The sequence below is a fragment of the Oncorhynchus keta genome, chromosome 27 (genome assembly GCF_023373465.1).
Source record: "Oncorhynchus keta strain PuntledgeMale-10-30-2019 chromosome 27, Oket_V2, whole genome shotgun sequence".
In the NCBI taxonomy this organism is placed as follows: Eukaryota; Metazoa; Chordata; class Actinopteri; order Salmoniformes; family Salmonidae; genus Oncorhynchus; species Oncorhynchus keta.
This window is the reverse complement of record NC_068447.1, coordinates 28,720,763-28,743,640: the sequence shown is the minus strand read 5'-3', so window position 1 is coordinate 28,743,640 and position 22,878 is coordinate 28,720,763. Positions and strand designations below refer to the sequence as shown.

Sequence of the window (22,878 nt, the reverse complement as noted above, 5' to 3'; positions counted from 1 at the left end):
TTGTTCAACACTTACCACGTGCTTTGGTCTGATCCTCATTACCATGAGAGCCGTGACACCCAGTGTGAGGTCCTGAGTGCTCTTGAGCAGGTTTTCATCAAGGATCTTTCTGTACTTTACTCTGTTCATCTTTCCCTCGATCCTGACTAATCTCCCAGGCCCTGCCACTGAAAAACATCCCACAGCATGATGCAGCCACCACCATACTTCACCATAGGGATGGTGCCAGGTTTCCTCCAGGCGTGAAGCTTGGTATTCAGGCCAAAGAGTTCAATCTTGGTTTCATCAGACCAGAGAATCTTGTTTCTAATGGTCTGAGTCTTTAGGTGCCCTTTGGCAAACCCCAAGCAGGCTGTCATGTGCCTTTTACTGAGGAGTGGCTTCTGTCTGGCTGCTCTGCCATAAAGGCCTGATGAGAAGAAAAATAACAATTGAATCTATTTCAGAATAAGGCCATAATTTAACAACATTTAGAAAAGGTAATGGGGTCTGAATACTATAATAACTTTTCACCACCATTTTGCAGATAAATAATATTAGTCACAAAAAGATCCCACCATGTTGAACGAACAAATTAGGCCTATTTGTCGGCATTTAAACGTTCTATCACAGCTGTCGTGTGTTTTTTTTTATACATATTACTTTACTCGCAAAAAACGGTGGATAGAAACGTGGATAATGTTAATCCATTCGTTTAACCAAATTACTCGGAGTTTGAGTCGATCCCAACTGAGCTCAGTTTCGACCTTCGCCATTTTAGACCCGTTGGAGCTGCCATTTGACAACAGAAGAACTAGGCTACTGTAGGCCTGTGCACAGAATGTTTCAACTAAATAGGACGGAATGGTCACATTACTACAGTTTTAGCCTGTCCAGATTTAGGCATATTTCGGGAACGAAGGCGTTATGTTTCTATCAAGAAAGTTCAACCCTGTGGTCCCCCTACCTACCCCCATGGTGTTTTTATAGTCCTAAATGTTGTTTTGTCGTGGAACGTGATGAATATGTGGGTACATTCGGTTACTTCCTTTTAGTGGCCACACTAGAAAGTTCGATCATCTGAGATGCTGAGTAAATTTCGCCTAGATCCGTTTTGATTGGCTTTTTGTCTGCAACACCTTGTGGCTCTCAAAATGTCGTAAACACAAGCCTACAATGATACAACAATAGATTACGATGTTTCGCCTACGATTCTGACTTGGAAACTGTAAAACAGTGTTTCCATTGTTTCGATGGTTGGCGGGCGCAAATAGCTACAGCATAGTTTGCGTGAATGCGCACGAAGCGGGATCGGAGTCCAACCCCACTCAACATTAGCATAGAGAAATCATTGGTTGGAATCCCGCCAACACCAGACATTAGCATAGAGAGAATATTAGTTGGAATCCCGCGGACGAAACATAGCTATGGGTCTTCTGTACAGCCGCAGCGAGTTAAATATCCCGTATTCCCTGAGCCAAAGGGGTGAGTAGCTAGCTTGGCCAAACGACAGACCACGAGTTTGGGACATTGAAAACGCCATGAAAAGGAAAGGAGAGCTAGGTGAGCGCACATGTCTGAACAATGTTGAACATTTTCGATATATCGTAAGCAAATAGACAAGTAGCCTAGCCCATAGCCTCACATGAACTTTTACCAGGTTGTATTGTACTTTACGTTCACCAAGCTTTATAAATAGCATAGGTTACACATAACAATGTAATTGAATGATATATACTTTTCTTTTACCAATATGTCCAAATAAATGATTATTGCTTGGAATGCTGAGAAATCTATGTTTTGCCATTTTGGCTACAGTTTACCAGCCTTGTTGAAAACACGAGTTAAATATGGTTCTAAATAACGTTCTAATAACATGTGGGGCACCTGAAGAAACACTTCTGCGTTTGTTCGGTTCACTCACGTTCTCTCAACACTGCATGGTTACTATACACGTGGCTGCTTGGGTCAGCATTGGTCCAAATACAATACATTAATTCGGTGTTTTTGCGGGAAAATAATATGTGCATGAGTAAGTTTAGCCCTTGGCGAATTGTGTAAACATTTAAAATCAGAACATTTGACTATAGCCTATATTAACAGTTACTATTTAAACATTCAGGAAGTTAAGGTGAAGCACGAATGCACAAAGCAAGAGCGCAGATGAATCGACACAATTTTACAACACCCTGAATCGTTAGAGAGCGATACAATGTTGCAGCAGCTATATGTGACACACTTGTAGCGGTAGTTTACTGTTATTGTTATTGCGATGTTCGATTCCATCCCCCCAACCTTTACAATACGCAAATGGATGTTTACGTTGATGTTTACCAGTGCCTGAAAGTAGCCTTGTTGGTGGAGTGTGCACTCCGTACTGAATATTAATTCATGCATTTAACACATACTATCACTTATACAAATACTGTGATCCTTGTTTTAGTTATTAAGCTACATTGTTATTGATATGTGCTTTTGCTACAGGTGGAGACCTGGAGATGGCAGTGAATGTCCAAGTCAAGCCTGGTGAGAAACACAACCGCTATGAGCTGCTGGCTTGGCTCAATGAATCTCTACAGACCAGGTTCACAAAGGTGGAGCAAACATGCTCAGGTAGGCTAGATGCTCATTGTACACACTGTTGACATTCTCTAGGCCTATGTATTGTCTCTAGATAATACACTGTTATGTGTCTGTCATACTTAGAGAACATTCCTCTACATCAATGTTTTTATTAAACTTTTATTTAACCAGGTAGGCCAGTTGAGAAGTTACCATGTTTCAGGGATGGGTTAAGACTCTAAGTGTGTGTTCCAGGTGCTGCGTTCTGCCAGCTGATGCATTGGCTGTTCCCTGGTTCTGTGGACGTACAGAGAGTGAGGTTCCATGCCAGTGATGAGGTGGATGTCCGTCACAACTACAGTGTGCTGCAGGCCGGCTTCAGGAGGAGTGGGGTGATCAAAGTGAGTTACACTCTACAGCACTCTACAGCCATACACCCGTTAATGATATACTGCAGTCTGAAAAGACTGTGTGTAATCTGCACACAACTTCTTCATTCCATTGCTCTTACACATGTGTAGCAACACTGCAATTACTCTAGTAATAACATGGTGTAATTACATATTATACACTGCTCAAAAAAAAATAAAGGGAACACTCAAATAACACATCCTAGATCTGAATGAATGAAATATTCTTATTAAATACTTTTTTCTTTACATAGTTGAATGTGCTGACAACATAATCACACAAATTATCAATGGAAATCAAATGTATCAACCCATGGATGTCTGGATTTGGAGTCACACTCAAAATTAAAGTGGAAAACCACACTACAGGCTGACCCAACTTTGATGTGATGTCCTTAAAACAAGTCAAAATGAGGCTCAGTAGTGTGTGTGGCCTCCACGTGCCTGTATGACCTCTCTACAACGCCTGGGCATGCTCCTGATGAGGTGGCAGATGGTCTCCTGAGGGATCCCCTCCCAGACCTGGACTAAAGCATCCACCAACTCCTGGACAGTCTGTGGTGCATGGAGCGAGACATGATGCCCCAGATGTGCTCAATTGGATTCAGGTCTGGGGAACGGGCGGGCCAGTCCATAGCGTCAATGCCTTCCTCTTGCAGGAACTGCTGACACACTCCAGCCACATGATGTCTTGCATTAGGAGGAACCCAGGGCCAACCGCACCAGCATATGGTCTCACAAGGGGTCTGAGGATCTCATCTCGGTACCTACCTCTAGCGAGCACATGGAGGGCTGTGCGCCCCCCCCCCTCCAAAGCCCTTGTGAAACCGGTCATGCTGGAGGATGTTGCAGGCAGCAGAACGTTCTCCACGGCGTCTTCAGACTGTCACGTCTGTCACATGTGCTCAGTGTGAACCTGCCCAGTGGCGAATTTGCCAATCTTGGTGTTCTCTGGCTAATACCAAATGTCCTGCACGGTGTTGGGCTGTAAGCACAACCCCCACCTGTGGACGTCGGGCCCTCATACCACCCTCATGGATTCTGTTTCTGACCGTTTGAGCATGCACATTTGTGGCCTGCTGGAGGTCATTTTGCAGGGCTCTGGCAGTGCTCCTCCTTGCACAAATGCGGAGGTAGCGGTCCTGCTGCTGGGTTGTTGCCCTCCTACGGCCTCCACGTCTCCTGATGTACTGGCCTGTCTCCTGGTAGCGCCTCCATGCTCTGGACACTACGCTGACAGACACAGAAAACCTTCTTGCCACAGCTCTCATTGATGTGCCATCCTGGATGAGCTGCACTACCTGAGCCACTTGTGTGGGTTGTAGACTCCGTCTCGTGCTACCACTAGAGTGAAAGCACCGCCAGCATTCAAAAGTGACCAAAACATCAGCCAGGAAGCATAGGAACTGAGAAGTGGTCTGTGGTCACCACCTGCAGAACCACTCCTTTATTGGGGGTGTCTTGCAAATTGCCTATAATTTCCACCTGTTGTCTATTCCATTTGCACAACAGCATGTGAAATTTATTGTCAATCAGTGTTGCTTCCTAAGTGGACAGTTTGATTTCACAGAAGTGATTGCCTTGGAGTTACATGGTGTTGTTTAAGTGTTCCCTTTATTTTTTTGAGCAGTGTATATGTAATCTAGTACTTATTACATTTTATAACATGCATATTGTTACATGTAGTGATTTAATAATGTTGTGTAAAATATCTCCTCCCCCAGTCAATCCCAGTGGAGGGTCTGATCGGAGGGAGCTCTGAGGCGAGCCTGGGCTTCCTACAGTGGTTCAAGGTGTTCTTTGACTCCAACCACAATGGCCAAGAGTATGATGCTCTGGAGTCGCGGGCTGGACAGAGCATGCCACCTGCTAATGCTGCTAAACAGCCACAAAGACCCAAAGCCCTGACACAACTCGACTTCTGTGAGACTCAACTTCACTCTCTCTGTTCTTTTGTTTGTTCATGTGAATTGCTAGTATGAAATTCTAGTCCACTGTATCCACTTTATTTGTGTTTTGGTTTCTCAATGTTGTCACCCACAGCTAGGGAAGTGGAGATGTCTGAGGGGCCCTGGCAGAACCAGGAAATGGTACTGGATGTTCAAACAGCAGAGGAGAAGGAGGATACATTTTTCCATTTCAGCCCCAGCCTGCTGCAGCTCATCCAGAAGCACTGGCCCAGCCCAGCAAAGCACGGGACAGAACTTACCCAGGATCAGGTAGCCAGACACGTTCTGGGTCAGAAATACCCTCAGGACATCACCGCTGCCTGCTCCCAGACCCCCTACTGCCTCTACCTGTACCGAGGTGTGGAGCTGGGAGGGGATGGAGACCGGGAGACGGCCAGTGTGCTCCTGATGGGCTACTTTGACCAGAGGTCAGGGGTCAAGCATGTGCGCCTGCTAGACACCCTTCAGCCCAGGGATGCCACAGTGTCAGCTGGTACAGCTGAGCTGAACTGTCTGGTGGAGACTCTGAGGAGGTTTGAGCTCCCCTTGGCGAACTTGGCTGTGTTCTACTGTGGAGACACAGGGCTGGGCCAGGTGTTGGAGTCTGGGCTCAGGGCCCTGAACCCTGGGCTGGTGTCCCTCTGTGGTCTCCCTGGCCTGGCTGGACGGGCGTGTCAACTGGGCGTGAGTGCGCTGCCGGAGTCGGTCCTGGAGCTGGTTAGAGACATCCACCACCACTACTCCACCTGCCCCACCACCAACCTCAAGGAGATATTTGCCGATGTGCCATCCTTGGACCCTCTCCTTCCCCTGTCGTCCCAGTGCCTTTTCCTGGGCAGGATAGTGCAGAGGATGGCAGACGCCTGGCCCGAGCTGCTCCAGTACTTTGAGTCCCGGGCCAATGAGGGGGACGCGGAGCAAGTGTGTACCCGTCTAAGGGACCTAAAAGTCCGACTGAGCCTGCTGTTCCTGGGGCACGCCTTGGAGCCCCTCTGTGCCTTCCAGGAGCTCCTTGAATGGGGCGACTCTGATGTGGCCAACATCCTACAGCAGGCCTCCAGCCTGGTGCACTCCTATGCAGCCAGCTTCCTCCTCTCGCCCGCCGTGGACCGCTCCCTGAGGCGGCGGGAGCCCACGCTCCTTGCCAACGAGAAGGATCACCTCCTGAGGGTGGATGTGAATACGGGCACCCGCGTGAAGGACTTCCTGTCGGAACATCAGGCAGAACTCGAAGACGATGTCGTAGACTCTTTCCGGGAGAGCAGTGTCTCCTTCTACAAGGCTACCACCTGGAGCCTGATGAAGAGCCTGCCACTATCCAACGTGGCCCTGAAGAACATTCCCATCTTGCTGAGGCCTGCTGGGAGGCTGGAGGTGACGAGTAGGGTAGTGGCTGAGCTGGGGTCCCTCATGGGGCTGTGTGGAGTCCCGGGGGACATGGCCCTGCTGACCGATGAGTTCCTGGAGTATATGATCTCAGAGGGTGAGAAGCCTACTGCCGACTCTCCCACCCCTGGCCCCACGGTGGAGCAGCACTGGAAACAGGTGCTGAGAACCATGGGAAAGACATCTATCCTTCGGAGGCTGATCTGCAGCCTGCTTACTCTCCCCTCTGGCTCTCTGCAAAGGGACAAGGTCTTCGCTCGGGTGTGTAGCTAACTGGACTAGACGGCACTGTTTGGGAAATTATGTTGGTGTGTTAGCTCTGCTGTAATGTATGCTATTACTATAGTCACATTGTTTTGCAATGTAGAACATAGAAACAACAAAAAAATTGTGTCTGTTAATGTGTTGGTATGGATGTCTTTTATATGTGTCCAGGCTACCTTGCTTGGTGATGGTAGTCGGGATGAGGATGACTGGCTCACAGAACGCAGTGAGGACGAAGGCATACCCTCATCACCCTCAAGTCCTCTAAAACAGGAGAGCAACTCATCTGGTAAGATTGTACTATATATTTACCGGAATGTGACACTTGACAAACTGTTTATTCGGAGCAGAGGTCTCCAGCTCTGTTTCTGTGTGCAGGTTTTTGTTCCAGCCCAGCAGTAACAGACTCAATTCAACTAAGCCTCTCTCCAGACTGAAGGGCATTTATTTGTTGTTTATTTGATGCAAGTGTATGAGTGCTGGGCTGGAACAAAAACATTGCATACCCCGTAGGTGAATACAGATATACTGTATATTTAATAATTCCGATTGTTCAAGATTTGATTGACATCACAGAGCCTGCTGAGACTGAACCTAGGCCTGTTCAGACAGACACAAGACCAGGTAAGGATAGCACTGAGAATCACATACACTCATTAAAGGATCATTGTCAGACAATTGTATGAATATTGTATGTTTATATGTCCTAAAAAAATATTGACCTCTTTGCAATTTGCCCACAATGGCAGCGCTAAAGCCAACTGGGTCTATTGAAATTATTCTTCTCGATGACAGCGACGATGACGTTATTTGGACTGAGACCATACAGCACAAGGTACATTATATTTTTGTTTAAATCTATTTCCTTTTTTTATATAAAATGTGATTATGTGCAGTGCATATATTATGGAAGCATAATATAAGTGTTTCTCTCACTGAATCCCAGCTTAAAAATGACAATGCCCTGCCGATGGCCACATCCACCCCTGAAGGACCATCTAAGACATCCTCCTGCCTGTACGAGGTAGGTACTGTTGACTCCATAAAAAACAGATTGTCAATGTTATTATATTAAATTATACTGTTATGTATGTACAGTGGCAAGAAAAAGTATGTGAACCCTTTGGCATTATCTGGATTTCTGCATAAAGTCACAACAGACAAACAGTCTGCTTAAACTAATAACGCACAAACTATTGTATTTGTCTTGTCTATATTGAATATATCATTTAAACATTCAGTGTAGATTGGAAAAAGTATGTGAACCCAGGAGTCGGCTAACCTGGGGTACAATCATTGAGACGAGATTGGAGATGTTGGTCAGAGGTGCCCTGCCCTATAAAAAAGCTCACAAAATTTGAGTTTGCTATTCACACGAAGTATTGCCTGATGTGAACCATGCCTCGAACAAAAGATCTCAGAATTGTTGCCTTGCATAGAGCTGGAAAAGGTTACAAAAGTATCTCTAAACCTTGATGTTCACCAGTCCAGGGTAAGACAAATTGTCTATAAATTGAGAAAGTTCAGCACTGTTGCTACTCTCCCTAGGAGTGGTCGTCCTGCAAAGATGACTACAAGAGCACAGCGCTGAATGAGGTTAAGAAGAATCCTAGAGTGTCAGCTAAAGACATTTAAAAAAATCTCTGGAACATGCTAACATCTCCGTTAACGAGTCTACGATACGTAAAACAGTAAACAAGAATGTTGTTCATGGGAGGACACCACTGTACAAAAAAAACATAACTGCACGTCTGAAGTTCACAAAAGAGTATCTAGATGTTCCACAGCGCTATTGGCAAAATATTCTGTGGACAGATGAAACTGAAGTTGAGTTGTTTGGCAGGAACACACAACACTATGTGTGGAGAAGAAAGGGTACAGCACACCAACATCAACCTCATCCCAACTGTAAAGTATGGTGGAGGGAGCATCATGGTTTGGGGCTGCTTTGCTGCCTCAGGGCCTGGACAGCTTTCTATCATCAACTGAAAAAAGAATTCCCAAGTTTATTAAGACATTTTGCAGAGACTGTAAGGCTATCTGTCCCCCAATTGAAGCTCAACGGAAGTTGGGTGATGCAACAGGACAACGACCCAAAACACAGAAGTAAATCAACAACAGAAGAAAATACATCTTCTGGATGGGCCCAGTCAGAGTCGTGCCCTCAACCCAATTGAGATGCTGTGGCATGTCCTCAAGAGAGCGGTTCACGCCAGACATCCCAAGAATATTGCTGAACTGAAACAGAGGAATTGTGACGCAGTCTCCTCTGAAGAGTTGATGTTGAGATGTGTCTGTTACTTGAACTCTGTGGATGTCACTTATACTCCCTCTCCGGCCTCTAGGTCATCAGGCTGCTGATTATCCAGCACACCTGTCACCATTGTCTCGCACACCTGTGCCTCATGTCACTCACCTGGACTCTATAATCTCTTTGATTATCTTCCCTATATCTGTCACTCCCCTTGGATCTTTACTCTGGTGTTAATGACTCTGTTATTTTATTTATTAAAACACTCACTCCCTGAACTGGCTTCCCGACTCTCAGCGCACTCGTTCCAGGAATGGTCCAAAATTCCTCCTGACTGTTGTGCAGGTCTGATCCGCAACTACAGAAAATGTTTGGTTGAGGTTATTGCTGCCGAAGTAGGATCAACCAGTTATTAAAACCAAGGGTTAACATTAGAGGCCGACCGATTTATGATTTTTTTGTTTATTTTTTTCCAATGCCGATACCGATTTTTTTTATTTTTTTATTTTTTATTTATTTATTTTTTTTTTTTATTTTTTTTTTGGAGGACCAAAAAAGCAGATACCGATTAATCAGCCAATTTAAAGATAAATGTATTTGTAATAATGACAATTACAACAATACTGAATTAACACTTATTTTAACTTACTATAATACATCAATAAAGTCAATTTAGCCTCAAGTAGAAAATGAAACATGTTCAATTTGAAATGATGCAAAAACAAAGTGTTGGAGAAGAACGTAAAAGGGCAATATGTGCTATGTAAGAAAGCTAACGTTTCCGTTCCTTGCTCAGAACATGAAAGCTGGTGGTTCCTTTTAACATGAGTCTTCAATATTCCCAGGTAAGAAGTTGTAGTTATTATAGGACTATTTCCCTCTATACCATTTGTATTTCATTAACTTTTGACAATTTGGATGTTCTTATAGGCACTTTAGTATTGCCAGTGTAACACTATAGCTTCCGTCCCTCTCCTCGCTCGAATCAGCAACACAACGACAACAGCCACCACATCGAAGCAGCGTTACCCATGCAGAGCAAGGGGAACAACCACTCCAAGGCTCAGAGCGAGTGAAGTTTGAAACTCTATTAGTGCACGCTAACTAGCCAGCCATTTCACTTCGGTCACACGAGCCTCATCTCGGGAGTTGATAGGTTTGAAGTCATAAACAGCGCAATGCTTGATGCACAACGAAGAGCTGCTGGCAAAACGCACGAAAGTGCTGTTTGAATGAATGTTTACGCGCCTGCTTCTGTCTACCACCGCTCAGTCAGATACTTAGATGCTTGTATGGTCAGTCAGATTATATGCAACACAGGTCACGCTAGATAATATCTAGTAATATCAACCATGTGTAGTTAACTAGTGATTATGATTGATTGTTTTCATAAGATCAGTTTAATGCTAGCTAGCAATTTACCATGGCTTACTGCATTTGCATAACAGGCAGTCAGTCTCCTGGTGGAGTGCAAGAGAGAGAGAGGCAGGTCGTTATTGCGTTGGACTAGTTAACTGTCAGGTTGCAAGATTGAATCCCCCGAGCTGACAAGGTGAAAATCTGTCTCTCTGCCCCTGAACGAGGCAGTTAACCCACCGTTCCTAGGCCGTCATTGAAAATAAGAATGTGTTCTTAACTGACTTGCCTAGTTAAATAAAGGTGTACAACAACAAAAAAAAACATTTGGTAAATCTGCGCCCAAAAATACTGATTTCCAATTGGTATGGAAACTTGAAATCGGCCCTAATTAATTGGTTGACCTCTAGTTCACATACTTTTCCCACCCTGCACTGTGAATGTTTACACGGTGTGTTCATTAAAGATATGTACACGTGTTATTAGTATAAGCAGACTGTCTATTGTTGTGACTTGGATGAAGTTGAAATTTGATGACCAATTTATGTCCAGGTAATTCCAAAGGGTTCACACACTTTTTCTTGCCAAGGTCTTATACATTTGTTAAGTAGTATTATGTTATTAGTCTTAATTCTCTCTGCTTAACTGAAGTGTGTAAAATAATCCTTTCTCTTTTCTGATTTACATTATCATGACAGTTAGCTTTGAGGCCAACAATGGTACATATCAATGTATTTCAGTGTTCAATCTCACCAGATGTGTTTTGTGGTGTATGGCTGACTGTGTGCTGTGCATTTCCCTGTAGGATGAGAAGGGCTACAATGTGGGGGATCTGGTATGGGGACAGATGGGGGGATTCTCCCTGTGGCCAGGGACTGTCCAACCCTGGAAGGGGCGGCAGGCAGCCAAAAGCATCCGGAAAGTTGAATGGTTTGGGGATGGCATGTTATCCGAGGTGAGGGTGGAGAAGGACATCGTGTTTTTGTTGTCAGTGTGTTTATGTGAGTTATGAGTGTCCATATTTGATGGACAATAATGTTTTTTAAATTAAATTGTAAAGGTGAATTGTTGTGCCTATCACTCAGTGAAATTCTGTCTGTTTCAGAAAAACACCCGGGGACTGCTGCCATTTGGATCGTTTGCACAATGTTTCTGCACAAATAGCTTCGCCACCCTCGTCACGTACAGGGATGCTATATTCCAGTCTTTACAGGTCAGTCTGTCTAGCTCTGCTTGTGTATGATTGTCGATTTGTATGTGTGTATCCCATCCGATTGTGTGTTGATATGTAACCGTGTAGGTGGCTGCTTCAAGATGTGGGAAGGTGTTTTCCCTGGGTTCAGAGAAGCGGGAGGAGCACCTCAGGGAAATGGTGGACTGGGCCTTCGGCGGTTTCAAACCCACTGGTCCAGATGGGTTCCAACCACCACTCCAGACAGAGGGTAAGCTAAGAGGCTGACTAACATATCATTCTGTATCTACCCACTTGAGCCAATGTTCCCACGTAATTTCAATTAAATTACGTTGACCCAATGTGGAATAGACGTTGAACTGACGTGTGTGCCCAGTGGGTATTACATACATGATACCCCTCTTTAATTTTGAAGATGTTATAACAACTTGTATGAAAATAAATAGATATATTTTGTCTTAATGGTGTACAATATTTTGATGTTAATGATGTTTACAGCGAAAGGGATTGCTAATGGGAAGCAACCGGACCAAGAAAAGGCAACATCCATCAACCGCGAACTGCACAACCTGAGCCAGGTGTCTGTGTGTCTCACCAAGCTCTCGCTGAACCTGGACAGCGGCACCTTCAACCTCAGGCAGGAGGAGGATGCAGGTGCCTCGTCCAACATGGAGAAAAATGATCAAAATCCGGACTGCCAGCCACCACTCAAAAAACAAAAGCAGCAGTCCGACAAAAGAAAAGACCCAGGCTATGTCTATGAACAGCCGGATCAGAAATACAGAGGTGGGCCTTCTCTACTCTTTCTTCACGCTGATATATCCTCTGTTAATAATTGTGTTTCAAATCACTTCCAACAGCGGTATTTCCTATTTGATTACTTTTCTCAATGCACTGACACTGTCTCTGCGCACTCATTTAATATACTGTATTTTGTATCTTTATTTTCTCAGAGGAGATGGTTCAAAGGGTACAGAAGAAAAGACTGGACATTGAAGGTGAGAGCTTGTGCTGACATGGACACACTTTTGTATTAAATAGTGGTATTGTGTTGGAAGTCTGGTTCCTTCATTGTTTTGTTCACTCACTTTGTAATTTTTTTTTTGTATCTTCCAAAGCTTTCTGCCTGTGCTGTATGGCTGATGATATAGAGATTTTCCATCCACTGTTTGAAGGAAGCCTTTGCCTTAAATGCAAGGTAAAGCAAAACATATATTCATCTTGTGGTTCTTGCTACATTTCATCATGTTGTACAGGTCAGAGAGGTTACAAAAACATCCAGTACCAGTCAAAAGTTTGGACACTTACTCATTCATGGGTTTTTCTTTATTTTGACTATTTGAGATTCTTCAAAGTAGCCACCCTTTGCCTTGATGACAGCATTGCACACTCTTAGCATTCTCTCAACCAGCTTCACCTGGAATGCTTTTCCAACAGTCTTGAAGGAGTTCCCACATATGCTGAGCACTTGTTGGCTGCTTTTCCTTCACTCTGCGGTCCAACTCATCCCAAACCATCTCAATTGGGTTGAAGTCGGGTGATTGTGGAGAACAGGTCACCTGATGCAGCACTCCATCAATCTCCATCATGGTCAAATAGCCCTTACACAGCCTGGGGGTGTGTTGAGTCATTGTCATGTTGAAAAACAAATGATAGTCCCACTAAGCGGAACCCAGATGTGATTGTATATTTCTGCAGAATGCTGTGGTAGCCATGCTGGTTAAGGGTGCCTTGAATACTAAATAAATCAGACAGTGTCACTAAAGCACCATCACACCTCCTCCTCCATGCTTCACGGTGGGAACAAATATGCAGAGATCATCCGTTCACCTACTCTTGGGGCGGCAGCGTAGCCTAGTGGTTAGTGTTGGACTAGTAACCGAAAGGTTGCAAGATCGAATCCCTGAGCTGACAAGGTACAAATCTGTTGTTCTGCCCCTAAACAAGGCAGTTAACCCACTGTTCATAGGCCATCATTAAAAATAAGAATTTGTTCTTAACTGACTTGCCTAGTAAAATGCATTTAAAAAATACTGTCTCACAAAGACAATCTCAAATTTGTACTCATCAGACCAGAGGACAGATTTCCACTGGTCTATTGTCCATTGCTAGTGTTTTGTTGGCAAGTCTCTTCTCAATCAATCAATCAATCAAATGTATTTATAAAGCCCTTCTTACATCAGCTGATGTCACAAAGTGCTGTACAGTAACCCAGCCTAAACAGTTTGATGGCCTGGAGATAGAAGCTAAGGGTCTTAGGGACACAGCTGAATTTCTTCTTTAGCCACCATCACAGTGTCGGTGTGGAGGGATCATTTCAGGTCGTCAGTGATTTGCACGTTGAGGAACTGCTTTTGACCCTCTACACTGTGACCCGTCGATGTGGGTCGGGTTGTGCTCTCTCTGCTGTTTTCTGTAGTTCACGATCATCTTCTTCATTTTGTTGACATTGAGGTAGAGGTTATTTTCCTGGCACCATTCCACCAGGACTCTCATCTCCCTGTAGGCTGTCCCGTCGTTGTTGGTAGTCAGGACTACACCTGATGTGTTGTCAGCAAACTTGATGATTGAGTTGGAGATGTGCATAGCCACGCAGTCATGGGTTAACAGGGAGTACAAGAGGGGGCTGAACACACACCCCTGTGGGACCCCCATGTTGAGGATCAGCGTGGCGGAAGTGTTGTTGCCTACCATCACCACCTGGGGTCGGCCGTCAGAAAGTCTTGGACCCAGTTGTACAGGGAGGAGTACAGGCCGAGGGCCCTGAGCTTAGTGATGAGCTTAGAGGGCAATGTTGTTGTTGAAGGCTGAGCTGTAGTCGATGAACAGCATTCTCACATAGGTATTCCTCTTGTCCAAGTGGAATAGGGCAGTGGGCAGTGCAATGGCAATGAGGCATCCGTGGATCTTGATGAACTGGTGGACGATGATGTGCAGGCAGTGCTTCTTCATGTCCCAGGCCTGGGTCTTGTCCGCCGCCTCCAGGATCTGGAGGACGTTCTCCACCGTCACATTCATCTCCAGGTTCTGCTTGCAGTAGGCCTGTAGCCTGTTGTTGGAGAAACCATAGTAATATGGCGCTGCGAACAGGTAGAGAGAGTCTTCGGGAGGCATGCTAACGTCGCCGTAGTAGATATAGCGGAGCATGGACTCAAAGGCCTGCTTGCTGGGTACCATCTCCCCGATGGAGATGTTCACCTGGCCGTCCTCGGGCATGAAGGACCGGAACATCGCCTCAAAGTAGCTTGAGCGGGCGGCTAGTATAGCTTTATGGGCGGGCCGCGGGTGTCCGTCCAATAGCAGGACGATGTCACAGAAGTCCAGGCCGCCGCCCTCCAAGTAGGCCTTCATGTCCTGCACCAGGGAGGTGCCGATGTCCACGGGCTGATCCGAGTACACCCTGGGGGGAGGCTGCTGCTTCCGCCGGACTATCTCCACGATCAGAGGGGTGGACAGGTGCTCAAACTCCTTGGTCATGATCACCTGGTTAAAGTGAGTCTCCTTCACCACAAAGTTAAGACAGTGCTCCTTGAGCTGATCCAGCTGCAGCTTGTTGGCTTGTTCGCACACGCTCAGAACGTTCTGAAGGTCCACCGACGCCTCGATGTACTGCACACACAGCTGCTCCAGCCGCGACAGCTTGAAGCTCAGCGCCAGCTTGTAGACATCCATGATTAGCAGAACGTCCTGGACGTGACCTCTGCGCGGGTACTGGATCTTGTCTGTGTACAGGAACTGCATCAACACCTCGAAGGGCTGGGCCTCGGCCTCTCTGATGTGCACCTCCAGCATGGGCTGGTTCCCTGAAGCCCTGGTGCCCCCTGGGATATCCCTGGGACCTCCGGCCCCCGCCCCCTCCTCACCCCCCTCCTCACTGTTCTCCTGTTGTTTAATCCTCTGTCTCTGTCTATCCCGGGCCTGCAGGATCTTCTTTCTCAGCCACTGGCATCTTGCAGTCACGATGGCAATATGACCAAGGACTCTCTCCTCCCTCTCTCCCAGGATGAACTCCACATCGCAAAACTGACGGTTCTCTTCTTATTGGTGTCCTTTAGTAGTGGTTTCTTTGTAGCAACACAACTGATTGGTTCAAACACATTAAGAAGGAAAGAAATTCCACCAATTAACTTTTAACAAGACACACCTGTTGATTGAAATGCATTCCAGGTGACTACCTTATGAAGCTGGTTGAGATAATGTCAAGAGTGTGCAACACTCATCAAGGCAAAGGGTGGCTATTTTAAAGAATCTCAAATATTTTTGATTTGTTTAACACTGTTTTGGTTACTACATGATTCCATATGTGTTATAAAAGAAAAACCCTTGAATGAGTAAGTATGTCCAAACTTTTGACTGGTACTGTATATGTTATACATTTTGTTTATGTGTGTTGCCTCCATTTCTTTCAGATGGTCATGTCTTCCCTAGTTGTGCCAATTCCTAAATCTTTATATGGGAAGTTATAACACTGACTACTCTTCCCTACAGGATAACTTCACTGAGACTCTCTATCGATACGATGAGGATGGCTACCAGTCATACTGTACAGTGTGCTGTGCTGGCCTGGAGGTCATCCTCTGTGGGAACGACAGCTGCTGCCGGTGAGTAACAGTATTTGCTACTAACGCTCTCTCCAGTGGAGGCTGGTGGAAGAGGGACCGTCCTCCCCATTCTCACTCCACTGGCCTCCTATGCCATTGTTTACTCTAAACCTTCCAGACATGGGTCATGTTCTAACATATGTCTTCTCCCAGCTCCTACTGTTTGGACTGCCTAAACATCTTGGTTGGCCCAGGTACCTTTGACTTTCTGAAGGAGGTGGATCCATGGATCTGCTACCTGTGTGAACCATACAATGCCCACGGTGCCCTGAAACCCCGTCTTGACTGGAGCATCCGTGTCCAGGAGTTTTTTGCAAATAACAGTGCCTTTCAGTTTGTGAGTGGTGGTTGTAGCGTTACCTTAGAATGGAATGCTTTTTGTTTTGATTTGATCTATTAGTAACATTCATTTACATACCGGTACTGCACTTATTGGTCAATAACCGAATGAGTGTGCTAAACCTTTGCCCTCTCTAGGAGCCCGATCGGGTATACCCGTCCATCCCTGCCAACCTGCGTCGACCAATCAACGTCCTCTCACTGTTTGATGGGATTGGCACAGGTTAGCTGCTGCGCCGGAGTTCTTCCATTCTAATTCTAATAGATTTAGATGCACTATTGTAAAGTGGCTGTTCCACTGGATGTCATAAGGTGAATGCACCAATTTGTAAGTCGCTCTGGATAAGAGCGTCTGCTAAATGACTTAAATGTAAATGTAATTCTGCTGACAAAAATACTACTGTATTTGTTTTAATTCTACTCTAATTTTGATTCTACAATTATTTGTTCTGCTTCTACTGTGACTATTTCATTTGATGCTAATTCTATTGTTTTTCAACTGTTCTGATTCCACTGTGAAAATGATACCCCTTTTAAGGTCTAACGAGAAGAGGAACTTCAATAATCAGACTTTGCACAGTAGCACTTAACCAAAACAGACATCGGTTTTATTTGACCCTTAGGTTACTTGGTGCTGAAAGAGCTGGGATTCAAGGTGGACAAATATGTGGCCTCGGAGATCTGTTCGGAGTCCATTGCTGTTTCTGAGATCAACCATGAAGGCAAGATCATACATGTGGATGATGTCCGGCTCATCACCAAAGAGCACGTACGTCTTATAATGTGAGCACAGCACTTTTACTGTCGGTTTGAAACATTGGTCATTACTAAAACAGACCTCACAACTCTTGTCCAATGCAGATCCTAAAGTGGGGTCCGTTCGATCTGCTCATTGGTGGGAGCCCTTGCAACGATCTGGCCATGGTGAACCCAGCACGGAAGGGACTGTTTGGTATGTCTGGGACTTGAATAGTTTACCTTGTGAGATCAACAGAGTAAAAATATATTTAAGTATTTTCTACACATTTTGTAGTGTGGCTTATAGACATTACCAGCAGAGTGCAGTGTACAACCGTGTGGTTAGTTTGGAATAGGCAAGTAGAGTGCAACATCTGTGTTAGCTCTAATGTGGATATCAGCTCTGCAATGTTGTTCACTGCTTAGCTACAGTGCATAACCTGACTTCCCAGACTATTCCCCTGTGTTATGGGTGCTTATTAAATCTGTCATTCTGTCTGTAGAAGGGACAGGGAGGCTCTTCTTTGAGTATTACCGGCTTCTTCACATCATGAAGCCCAAAGAAGACGACCGGAGGCCGTTCTTCTGGTTTTTCGAGAACGTGGTGTTCATGAACAACCACCACAAGGTCGACATCTGCCGCTTCCTGGAGGTTAGCAAGCCCCATTCACTCTCCTCTTAGAACAGTTGTATCGTGCTGCGTACATTTTTGTCTCCGAAAATTGGGAATTCTAATGGGAAACTTAGGGTTCAAGCTTAAAACAAAATTTTGCTGCTTATATTTCTGAGTCTTTGTGGTTTTGGTCTGGGTCTCAGAATGAACGGGTTTGAAGTCAGAAAATCGAATAATTCACATGAACACAGCACCAGATCTCTTGATTTGTATACAAATCATACTGTCTAAATGTTCTGTAGTTTAGAACTCAAATAACTGAGTCTGTTCTCAGTGCAACCCAGTTCTGGTGGATGCGGTGAATGTGAGCCCGGCCCACAGAGCGCGATACTTCTGGGGCAACATCCCTGGGATGAACAGGTACGTGTCTGCACCCTGGACCAAACTAAACCACTCAGCTGATCCATGATCCTTTCTCATCAACCCCTTTGATTATTGAAACCATAGATTAAAATGATTTATTCAGTGCAATTGATCTCTATAGTCTACAGATATGTGGGTCTTCACAAAAACCCAGGACCACACCAGTATGACACCATCTTTAGTCCCATCTCTGTGACTATTTGACCAGGTAGGCCAGTTGAGAACAAGTTCTCATTTACAACTGCGACCTGGCCAAGATAAAGCAAAGCAGTGCGACACAAACAACACATGGGATAAACAAACGTACAGTCAATAACACAATAGAAAAGTCTATATGTAGTAAGATTAGGGGGGTAAGGCAATAAATAGGCCATAGTGGTGAAATAATTACAATAATTATCTTCTTAGTGATGAGTCTGCTTCCTGCCTTTAGAAATCTTCTTGGGTTTTGTCCAATGTGTCTGATTCTGTTCTAGACCCATCATTGCATCCCAGACCGACAAGGTTATTCTCCAGGACTGCCTTGAAAGGGGAAGAGTTGCCAAGGTCAGAAAATGTTTCAAATTAATTTTCTATTTAACTAGGAAGTCCCAATCTGATCCTCTTTGGTTCTTTTCAAATGTTTTTTTTTTTTTTCATTTGAGTTAGTCTACCCGTCTTTCTTTAGAACCGGTGACTGTTTGTCCGAGCATTTCCTGGTGTCTTACTTTCTTGTTTTCCTTTGTTTATTTTGTATTCTATTGCACAGTTCACAAAAGTGAGGACCATCACCACCAACCCGAACTCCCTCAAGCAGGGCAAGGACGTGAGCAAGCTCCCTGTGTCAGAGAAAGGCGTGGATGACCACCTGTGGATCACGGAGTTAGAGAAGTAGGCATTTTGAAAAATGGCATTTCATTTTTTTAAATATAACTCAGTGGATACTAAAGATGTTCTCTTTCTCTTCTGCCTTTCACTTCAAGGATCTTTGGCTTCCCCAAGCACTACACCGATGTAAAGAACATGAATCGCCAGCAGAGGCAGAAGGTGCTGGGGAAGTCCTGGAGTGTGCCTGTGATCCGCCATCTCTTTGCCCCACTGAAGGAGTACTTTGCCTGCGAACAACTTCCCCCGTTCCTTTCGCAGCCATCTAGTTCCTCAGCAACAGCTATGGGGGAGGGGTCAATGGGTGGCCCATCATGGTTTAGTCCCCTGGAGTGACAGTCAGGTTCATTAAGGGAGCTTACCCTCCACCCTACGGGTCTGTGGCCAATAAGACAGAACTAAATTAATAGGGGGGAAAACTAAACAGAAAATACCCACAACAAAAAATCTCCTTATCTGATCTTTTTTAATCTTTTAAGTTTTCTACTTAAACCCTTTTATGCATCTCTTTTATTATGTTCACACGGGTTTTCTTACCTGACACAAAGGCCAAGCAAGAAGAAAGAGCAGACACATCTTACTAAGACAAAGCTTCATCATCACAGTTGGGTTCACAGTCTGTGTTAATAGTGCTAAGTTGGATAATCCTCTCATTGGGTTATTATTCATTTATGTCTCTTTTTATGGGAAAATTACTTGATATTTGGCCTCTATTAGATGACTTGAGATTTCATGTATGTAGTTTTTTTTTTTTTTTTACCCACTGTCACTTTCTGTGCAAGTCAAAGCTGTGACATGCAGGGATGTTCTCAACAAAGCTGGTTAGATCCAGCAAGACTACCTCTGTTGCTTTATGACAGCCATATGAGAAACACTCAAACATATCTGCTGCTAACAAGCCACCTTCTACTGTAAATGTAATGTACCTTTTGTAAATAGAATTGAAGTTGGTATGATACTACTGTAAATCATTTGGTCAGATATTGGATGTTTTTATAAGATTCCTTTGTGTGAAAGTAGGAAGACAGAATCATGGTCATTTAAAAAAAACTGAGTTCTATTGTGTTAAGCCAAGGGATATATATATAGTGATATCTTGTTTAAAAATGAATAGTACAAATAAAAAAATTATGAAATGTTTAATATGATGTCATGGTTGTGTTTTATTGTCAGTCATATGCATTGGGTGATTTTGCAAATGGTGATTGTAGTATGTAATCCAAATAGATTATTATAGTAATTAGTATAAATTAAAGGTCGACTCGGCGATATGCAGAAAGTAAACAGCATAGTGGGTCGATTTCCGCAACAAGTAAGTGTTGAAGCGCGAGCCTCAACTTCTCAGCTGTTTTGGTACCCTGGCGGTCACACTGAACAGCGTGAAGTGAACCTTGCACCTGCACAGATACTGTTTGACGGTGAGAGAAGTCTTGCATCTCACTCATCTCAATATCTGTGGTGCTGCTCGTGGCAACTTAACTGAGTCTACCCTTAAACTACAATACTTGCCCAAAAGATCGGGTCACACATTTACATTTCAACCAGGCCTACCTCAAAGCAGCGAGCCGTTTCGTCATAATGAGCTCCAACACTTTTTTTTGTCAATCTGGTTCGGGTCTGATTGTTTTTGGGACAAGTAGTGTCACATCTAGTAATAAACACTACCAATGTTTTTCACCCAAGAAGACCTCTAGTGCATACATTGCTTTGTAAGTGTGTAGTTTGTGGTCAAGCCTTTTGTGAGAAGAGCCCATTCAGATGGAATGGCCCTTTCATAGCACAGAGGAGCCATTGGTGACATTACAACCATCTAGATTCTAGAATAAAAGGTTAAAGGATGAAGTCACTGATATTTAGTTTGAGATACAACTTGAGCAGTTAATCCTACCCCATGTTGGATTGGAGGGAATCATGCAAGTAATTGTTAATTTACCAATCTACCAAATACTTCACACTAGAAGAAGTTAAGCTACTTTGAAAACGTAGTGCACTACATCAAAGCTACTTCAGGACAAATTATATCTAAATCTGAAATGTCAGACTACAAGAATGTGTAATTTGCCATATTAAACACAAACTGTTTCAAGTGAGAATTAAGCTGTTCTGTTGCTGATAAAAACAATGTTTGCTTATTTCCCCCCATATTTTCTTCTATATATATATATATATATAAACAGTATTATGTAGTTCCAGTAGTTAGCTACAACGCTACATGATAAAACAGTAATGTGTAGTTCCAGTAGTTAGCTACAACGCTACACGATAAAACAGTAATGTGTAGTTCCAGTAGTTAGCTACAACGCTACATGATAAAACAGTAATGTGTAGTTCCAGTAGTTAGCTACAACGCTACATGATAAAACAGTAATGTGTAGTTCCAGTAGTTAGCTACAACGCTACATGATAAAACAGTAATGTGTAGTTCCAGTAGTTAGCTACAACGCTACATGATAAAACAGTCATAAGCTACTTCAAGCATAATTCAAGCATAATTTGAATTTAGTTTAACGACCACAAACCTACTGAAAAATGTAGTTGAATTACTAGTTGAACTACATATAGTTCACTATTCCCCAACACTGATGCCTGTACTAATAACCAGCATAACTGCCACAGTTGTAAAGTTTAAATAAATGGTGTAAAGCAAAAGTGTAAAGAAATCTGTTTTAGAATTATTATTTTTTAATTGCTTACTATGTTACAAATAACTGATGTTCCCTTTTGTATTTTTTTAATGTAACCTTTATTTAAACTAGGCAAGTCAGTTAAGAATAAATTCTTATTTACAATGACGGCCTACCAGGGAACAGTAGGTTAACTGCCTTGTTCAGGGGCAGAAGGACAGATTTTTACTTTGTCAGCTCTGGGATTCGATGGCCAAGCACTCAAATCCCAGCTATTTCTTCACTTTCTCTTCTTAAAATGAGATTTTAAACCTAACCTTAATTAATAAAGATTAGAAATCAAATAGTTGTTTTCATGATTTGTTTTTATTTATAGCCATTTGAGGAAAGTAATAATTAAAAAGACAGAAGAGGAAGCAAGCCACCCCACTAGCTGTTTATTATGGATCCTCATTAGCTGTTGCCAGAGGTTGAGCAAAATTAAAGCAGTTTCACAACACATTAAGTGTGCACCCTCAGGCCAATACTCTACTACCACATATCTACAACACAAAATCCATGTGTACATATAGTGCGTGTGTTATCATGTGCGTGTGTGTCTCTTCACCTTACCCGCTGTTCCATAAGGTGGATTTTTATCAGATTTTTACATTTGATTTTATTGCTTTCAAGAGTTACTTGATGTGGAATAGAGCTAGACCTAGAATAGGTCTCTTTGGTACTGTACGCATCCCGTAGTCTGTTCTTGTGGGGTATGCATGGGTGTCCGAGCTGTGTGCTAGTAGTTTAACCAGACAGCTCGGTGCAGTCAACATGTCGATAGTTCTCACAAATACAGGTACAGTTGTGGCCAAAAGTTTTGAGAATGACACAAATATTAATTTTCACAAAGTCTGCTTCCTCAGTTTGTATGATGACAATTTGCATATACTCCAGAATGTTATGAAGAGTGATCAGATTAATTAATGAATTAATTAATTAATTGCAAAGTCCCTCTTTGCCATGCAAATTAACTGAATCCTCCCAAAACATTTCCAATGCATTTCAGCCCTGCCGCCAAAGGATCAGCTGACATCATGTCAGTGATTCTCTCGTTAACACAGGTGTGAGTGTTGACAGGTGTGAGTGTTGACGAGGACAAGGCTGGAGATCTCTCTGTCATGCTGATTGAGTTTGAATAACAGACTGGAAGCTTCAAAAGGAGGGTGGTGCTTGGAATCATTGTTCTTCCTCTGTCAAACTTGGTTACCTGCAAGGAACCACGTGCCAGCACCATTGCGTTGCACAAAAAGGGCTTCACAGGCAAGGATATTGCTGCCAGTAAGAT

The 22,878-nt window shown here is 43.9% G+C and overlaps 1 protein-coding gene across 2 annotated transcripts; it reads left to right on the top strand.

Moving 5' to 3' along the window:
• Positions 1–1,224: 1,224 nt before the first annotated feature.
• On the top strand, positions 1,225–20,070 carry LOC118364195 (uncharacterized). Of its 2 annotated transcripts, XM_035745506.2 has the most exons (25): positions 1,239–1,542; positions 2,464–2,592; positions 2,797–2,942; positions 4,676–4,874; positions 4,995–6,547; positions 6,722–6,839; positions 7,109–7,174; positions 7,300–7,385; positions 7,497–7,574; positions 10,963–11,112; positions 11,263–11,370; positions 11,458–11,599; positions 11,848–12,135; positions 12,303–12,347; positions 12,468–12,547; positions 15,838–15,950; positions 16,104–16,287; positions 16,428–16,512; positions 16,913–17,058; positions 17,151–17,241; positions 17,531–17,679; positions 17,975–18,060; positions 18,540–18,609; positions 18,812–18,933; positions 19,026–20,070. In XM_035745506.2, the coding sequence occupies exons 1-25, from the start codon at positions 1,521–1,523 to the stop codon at positions 19,261–19,263; spliced, it is 4,494 nt and encodes a 1,497-aa protein (XP_035601399.1). In that variant the 5' UTR covers positions 1,239–1,520; the 3' UTR covers positions 19,264–20,070. The 2 variants fall into 2 exon arrangements, 1 of the variants encoding a protein (XP_035601399.1); XR_008083018.1 differs by lacking the exon at positions 19,026–20,070 and having other exon boundaries at positions 1,225–1,542; positions 18,185–18,609; positions 18,812–18,891.
• The last annotated feature ends 2,808 nt before the right edge of the window (positions 20,071–22,878 follow it).